The following is a 7488-nucleotide window of genomic DNA, read 5'->3' on the forward strand; positions in this document are numbered from 1 at the left end:
GGGCTACAAGAACATAATGTGTAACCTTAGATATATATCTTGATAGTGCAGTCATGAAAGGATACCATCTTGACATGAAAGGGAATGCCTAGATACTTTAGAAATATCCAGCAAACTTGACTCAATTCAACAACCATGCCAGCAATGGCCCTTGCAAATGTACTTGTACATGGTAACATACTGTTAGAAAATCATACTCTACATGTATGGTTGTGAGGTGAGGTGAAATGGGGTTTAACATCGCGTCCAAGATTATTGCACTTATATAGCAACGTGTGTGTGTGCGTGCGTGCGTGCGCCCGCTGACTCCAAGCCGACCAGTCCTTGTTTTAGCCCCTTAATGTCGAGCGCCAGACAAGAGTAACAACAAGTACCATCTTTTAAGGTCTTTTGGTATGACACGGCAGGGGATCGAAACCCCAGACCTTCCGCTCTCCGTGTGGATGCTCTACAACTAGACCACAGAGGCGGTCTGTATGGTTGTGTAATGATACATGAAATCGCAATATCATGCTTGTATTCAAGGCAAAAAATTCCACCAATATCTTGTGGAGAGCCCTCCTTTGATTGTGAATGTCAGACACTGCATCTCTCTCAGCTGCAGGCAGGCAATACTCACATTAATATCAGTGTGCACAATAGACATCTTCGTGTGTTCAATGCATCGACCATCAGTGATATCCCATAAACACATCTCACTGAAAAAAATGAATGGATGACATAAAAACATTTTAGTTTTTGAGGTACAGTGACACACACACACACACATAATTTGTGCAGTCAGCGGCCTTAGACACAAATCTTAAGCCTAAATCAAGTAAAATAAGCTTGGTCTAGTACGCCAAGGTTGGAATAATTCAATGTAATTCTACTGAAAATGAGTTGCTGCTGTCAGTTGGATTGACATGATTGAGGGTATCAAACTCAAATGTTTTGGCACAGTTTCTGTATATTATATTATTCTTGTGTATAACGTTATATCATCATGGAAATCATCTTAAGACTTCATTTACATTTACTGATAATGACAGTCATAGTTTGTTCATCAGACAACAATAAGGAGAGATCTTGTGCTTTGAAGTTAAGGCATTTCATGACTTCAGTCAAGTATCACCCTACCCATTTTCTGAGGCACTGACTACATAAGATGTTAACGGATTGTCCGAGCCGAGGGCCAGGCAGCTGATAGCTGTTGTATGTCCAAACAACATGCTCCTGGGGTACAGCTGCAAGGATAAATATTGGATCAATATTTGATGTGCACAAGAACTTCAAAATACAGAACACAAAACATGCAAAATGATACACAGACACAAAACCTGTTTCTAATTGATCATGATGGCACTTCAAAACATGACAAATCATCAACATGATCAATATAAATGATTAACTTTTTATAGTTTTATACCAATATATTTATACAAAATAATCAACAACCTTTTCTTCCTCAGCATGATCTGCAAAGTATAGTCATGACAATGAAACAAAATTATTTTGATCATGCTGATTCATGTCTAATTTCTGCATCAAGTTTCAAAAGTAACATTTACAAAGTTCTAAATTAATCCAGATGGATATTAATGATTACTTTTTTGGGCTAGCTTTAACACTGCTCATGAAACAAAAAGATATGCTATTGGATTCTTTAAGTTCTGTGAAGAAAAACATAATGCTGTTCAGTATTTTTCAAATCCCAAATTACCAAAAGGTACCAGTTCACCACTAGTCTGATCTCCAGAAATATTCAACGATTTTGGAGTTCTGCCCTGGAAACGAACACTACCCTCATTTTCAGCTAAGTCAACTTAATTGTCATCATGAAAACATAAAAGAATGCTCTGAAAAATACAATGCTCTGAAAACGGAAAACGGACTGACTTGCTGATCGGTATATCCCACCACCCTCTAACTCCCCTTGTTTTTTCAAAACTGGGGGAATATAAATGGCATGGTCAGTGATATAAACATGTAAATGAACAAACCTGCCAATTCTCATTGAGGTCCCATATACATATCTGTCCATCATTGCATCCAGTTACTATATTCTTCATGTCTGCTGTCATGAGAATGGCAGATATACAATGTGTAGGAGCATACCTGCCCCACAGCACCATGGGCACTGCCAGGTTGCTTGCCGATGACATTTTTAATGATTATGGTATTTTCTGTAAGACAAAATATATAGGTAACATACATCATGATATATCAGGTCTTATGCAAACAAAACAGAATATTCACAAATCCTTTTCAGATCATCATATACCGGTAGGCCTAATTCAATTATTTTGACATAAAACAAGACGTGTATGCGATAATGACAACTTGACAAACGACAGTCTGGGACATTTACAAGATTAGCCAGGACAATTATGCCAGAGTCTAGTCTCTTAGTAGTGACAATCTAGCCTTTTACATTTACAGATGCAAATCTACTGAAATAGTCTGATTGGGGCACAAAGTTGTACATTTTTTACCAATATTGTCATGAAAATGTGCTTACATATAAGGAAAAAAAGCAGCATGACACTAATAACCAGGAAAACGCCATGCCCATCATCAATATGTGTGATATTCATAGTTTGTACACATCCTTTTTCCACACATTTTCACATAGTCCATGGCTAATCTTGTCATGGAGCTGTCAGAATCCTGGAGTGGACCCTATTTGACCATGTTGATTGCGTTAATATATGCTAAAAGCAAGATTAAAAGTCAAGAACAGTCAATTCACCCTAACCAAATGGAATGGAAAGTCACAGTGACCGGTTGTCTCAGTGACACACCAGTGTTCTGTGTTTAATTACTACACAGATGTGATCAAGCGCTGGGATTCAATTGAAGATGGTGACAAAACCGAAAATCTGCTCGTTCAGTACTGATTCCACAAACGTCAACAAAATAACAAAGAGTCAAAATTATACGGAATCCGACTTCTATTCCTAATCGACAGAATTCACTTGCAACGTAACCTTACCATTCGCCTACATTCAGCATCCAAACGAAAGCTCAAGACATTATGAATTCTAATCAGCAGACATCATTTACGAACCGAATTACAACCCGGAAGTGCTTGAAGAAATATGATACAAAATAGTTCGCGGTAGTATATCTGATTTTACATTCGGTGTTCATGTTATTATTCCTATTTTAACCCACACGTGTGTTCATAAGTTAGACTTTATATGGGGGCTATTTAGCCGTATTCAAACGAACTAACGTAATGAGCGGAGTAAAATATTGATCTCGAAAGTAGATCACAACATGCATACCGCTAACAATTATATACACGCCAGCCTTCTATGCCTATCTTCAGCATTTTCATGTGCACGTATTTATTCTTCATGGAATATAATAAGATATTAGTCACAGATGCTAACTCCACACATCCTTAAACCTACATATCCAATTACAAAATCAAGATTTCGGTTTCCTTATTTACCCTGCAGTTATAAACATGTTTAAAACTGTAACCTGTTACCTACCCAGATACCATAAAACGAATATGCCCTCTGGTTTAGCCAACTAACCGAATCTATCACGATACTAACGACCGAATATCAATATTTGGAGTTATTTAATTGCCTAACAACTCTGGAACAATTAGATCTACTTCGTTTTATGTTCACAATCATTTTCTCTTTGGAAAACATCCTTACATTTTCAAACATTAATTTCAGGGTATTTTAATACGGTTTCTTCCTTAGATTTGTTAGATTTTTATGCCTGTTACATATATTCGTATCGCCAACTGTGTAAAAAAACAGGTTAGCCTAAACCAATGTGACATTTCTTCAGAACAGCTTTGTTCATCTTTCACTTCAATTGGAAGTCACGCTTTGAATTGTATGAAATGGTATAGGCCTACGTAATTTATCTGCCCATGACAACAAAAGCAAAGTGTAGGTGTTTTATTAATCATTGTTGTGAACAATATACACATGGTTTAAACAAAAGGAACCAGGACAACCAGACCGGAAAATGGATATCTCATTACTCCATGTTAAAACGGATTTAAAATAATAATATTAGAGCATAAGCGGTAAATTTTACCCAAAAAACCCACATGAAATAGTGTTTGTTGTTTGTAAAACAACGAATGGGTAAAACTAAACATAAAATAGATAGTGTTTTGAGGAATGATAATCCAAAGGATTACCTCAATTCCTTTGTTGACATATTTTGAAGTATATCATTATTGAAATACTTTTTTTAAAAACTCGACGGGAAGACATAGGTCATCATTCACTGAGGACGGGATTCTTCACATTTTTTTTGAGGGACATCAGAAGGCAAGCTAAGTATATAAGAAACTGAGAACAAAACAACCGTTACGGTAAAAAAAAGATAATATTACATATAAAATATATATTGATAAAAAACAGGGGAAGCGAGTCTGACAGTAAAATGGCCTCTGTGATAAAAGCTAAATACCACCAAAGTACAAAGAGTGAGTGAGTGAGTGAGTGAGTGAGCATGGTTTTACGCCGCTTTTAGCAATATTCCAGCAATATCACGGCGGGCCAAAGTACAAAGAAGTGGAAAGCAAATTGATGAGGAGAAAATAGTATATTTTCCAGGTCTCTTCGCTATTCAACTGCTTGTATAATTTTTTTTGGTTAATTAGATGGGGCAGAATTATTGATAAACGTCAGTCGGATGTTGTTACCTGTGTAAAAACCTTGTTTTCATTTTCATTATAGTGAGTGTGGTTTTACGCCGCTTTTTGCAATATTCCAGCAATATCCGGCATGGCGGGGGAGACCAGAAATGGGCTTCACACATTGTGCCATTCAGCGAATCGAACTCGGGTCTTCGGCGTGACGACCGAACGCTTTAACCACTAGGCTAGCCCACCGCCCCATATTTCACCTATTTTGGACCTTTTCCCAAAATGTGATAAATATGCTATTGCAATGTATGAAAGGTGTTCCGTCTTCATGATATTCAGTATTTTCAGCATTCTCAAAAGTAAATCAAAGACAAGTTTATTACTGCATCAATGAATGCTCTTTGAAAGTATATATAAAAGGTTCCATGTTATTGAAGCCATGCCTTTTCAACAGCGTTTATATTCAGTAAGGTCCTTCCCACTCCACTGCAATCTCATTAAAATCAGATCTTAGTTCTCGCTACGTAATATAAACAAAGATCTTTGTTTACTGGTAGGAGAAATGAGATCTGATTTTAATGAGATTGATTCCTTCTGTTGAATGCAATTGGAATGCCGTGGGACCAACATTGGCAAAAGCATAGATAACCAAATGGCTTTGTACGGTATATAGACATCTCCCTCGTTCCCTCCCGCACTCACTCACCAGTTGGCGATTACATTAGCAAAGCGTATTTCACTTATCCAAATATATACCAACTTGGTAACCGAGTCTGACCGCTCTATCCACAAAGTCTCCTATTACGACTATAGGGAACCTGTTCCTTCAATATGTACGGGACAGATTAGAGATAGACTATATGGATGCCATACCCGAACTTTTTAACAAAATGTAAATCTATGTAACTGCTGCTGTTTCCCACACGTGAAGAGCTTACCCCTACCCCAGGCTTTGACTCCTTTGTGAAAGGACCCGTGTACAAAAAATTTGTAAAAGCTTACCACAAATACTTGAATGATTCTCACCATCGAAAGAAAAATCAAATGAAATCGAATGCGTACTGAACCGCCATGCATCATGACCAGTAACGGACAAAGTGATTTAACGCGCTTTGTGTTAATAAACTGCCAGACAAAAGAAAGTCTACAGTCATGTTTGCGGTGGCTTATAAAACAAACAAGAACTGATTATTCGATATTGATGTATTTGATACGGCTATCATAGGCGACATGGCATATCGTCAAGTCCAATTTCCAAGTGTTTACTTTTTGTGGCGCGGCATCGTACATCCTGCATATGGTAGAGTCAGGACACTCTATCCAATATTTATCGTCATGTTCCGCCCAAGATCCCCACACCTTTATAACCAAGTCGTTATTCCAAAGGCGAGGAGCTCTATCTAACCGAGCAGCGTGTTTTCCCAGTGGTTCGTAAAATTACATTACAAAATTACAAGATAAATGACCATAAAATAGAGGGTGATGAAATACGTACTGAACTGTCATGCATCCGCAGCGAATAATCGTTTTAACATGCATTGTGATCATATATCCTGCTTGTAATGGCATTTCCAGATCTTTATCCATTGTGTAACTGTATACCCGTTTTCCTAGCGACCCGCATCGTTCTGTTTGCATTTCTATGGATGGCAATAGAGATTGCGAGAGAGTAATATCGTTGTTGTACTATTTTCAAACTCACAGAACGACGATTTTGAAATATTTCATTTCACTAAATTTACTCTGATGATGATATAAGTAAGGGGTGAGGTGAAATGGGGTTTAACGTCGCGTCCAAGATTATTGCACTTATATAGTGACGTGCATGTACGCTACATCTCTTCGCATGGTGGGCACTAGCCTTATCGTTTTGAAAGACAAAACTATTGGCGCCAGTATGTTGACTCGGTAGAACTGTCCAGTGGCACTTCCATGAACAATATGTAGTAGCATTCTGGCAGTCATAGTAATCCCGCCCCATATCATTAAAGACCAAATCTGTCATGTTGCATTAGTTTGAAGCTCGCATGACGTTCGTCAGGACGCCCCCAGACACATCCACGCTTATCAGAAAGTCCAGAGTCAAATCTTGACTCATCTAACTCCCAAACAGCACTGGCGACTGGCTAGAATGTGTCGATTTGTAAACGGTGGTATAACATGTGGTGGCCGAGCATGCAAATTAGCTGAATGCAGACGATTACAATTGTCTGGTCAGTAACTAGAACTTCGATGGCCTAGCGCAAGTGAACAGCGATTTGATTGGCTGTTTGGGTTCGATTTCTTAAAGCCTTGAATCGATCCTGAACTTGTGTTGTTGACGTAGGGTGCCTGTGCGGGGAGGACTGAGTATCTTTAGAAAACATTTCTTCCAGCAAATACTTAAAGAAAATTTCGCCTCTGGGTTTTACAAAAAAATATTCGTTGCATGACCTGAGCTGGTCCCGACTTGTTGAAAACAAACCCAGTTTTGATAACCCTTCTCTTTCTGTAACCCACAAGTCGACATGCGGCTTGTCCCGGACTGACACGAAATTAATTCTGGTTTCAGATTATCACACTCAAATTAATAACCGGAACTGTTTTTATAAACCAGTTTTGTACACACGATATTTCATGCAACCAGTTAATAAACTAAAGTGGGTGAGTGAGTATGGTTTTACGCCGCTTTAGCAATATTCCAGCAATATCAGGTCAGGGGGCATCAGAAATGGGCTTCACACATTGGACCCATGTCGGGAATCAAACCCGGTTATTCGGCGTGACGAGCGAACACTTTAACCACTAGACTACCCACCGCCCCTAATGAACTAAAGAATACACAGAAGGAAAAACACCAGACTTTTTTAAAAATCTTTTATTGACGTTTAATGGCACAA

The 7488-nt window shown here is 38.3% G+C and overlaps 1 protein-coding gene across 7 annotated transcripts in view; it reads right to left on the reverse strand.

The window, feature by feature from the left end:
* Positions 1-3059, reverse strand: part of LOC139454305 (WD repeat-containing protein 7-like) — a 43862-nt gene extending 40803 nt beyond the window's left edge. For all 7 annotated transcript variants that reach the window (XM_071235932.1, XM_071235930.1, XM_071235928.1 and 4 more), the window contains exons 1-4: positions 2975-3059; positions 1983-2165; positions 1120-1226; positions 620-698 (exon numbers count right to left, since the gene is read on the reverse strand). In XM_071235932.1, the coding sequence (XP_071092033.1) occupies positions 620-698; positions 1120-1226; positions 1983-2144 (348 nt within the window). In that variant the 5' untranslated portion in view covers positions 2145-2165; positions 2975-3059. The remainder of the gene's footprint in view (positions 1-619; positions 699-1119; positions 1227-1982; positions 2166-2974) is intronic.
* Positions 3060-7488: the final 4429 nt, after the last annotated feature.

This window comes from Haliotis cracherodii, unplaced genomic scaffold, assembly GCF_022045235.1.
Source record: "Haliotis cracherodii isolate W230 unplaced genomic scaffold, xgHalCrac1.p SCAF_10, whole genome shotgun sequence".
Classification (NCBI taxonomy): domain Eukaryota; kingdom Metazoa; phylum Mollusca; class Gastropoda; order Lepetellida; family Haliotidae; genus Haliotis; species Haliotis cracherodii.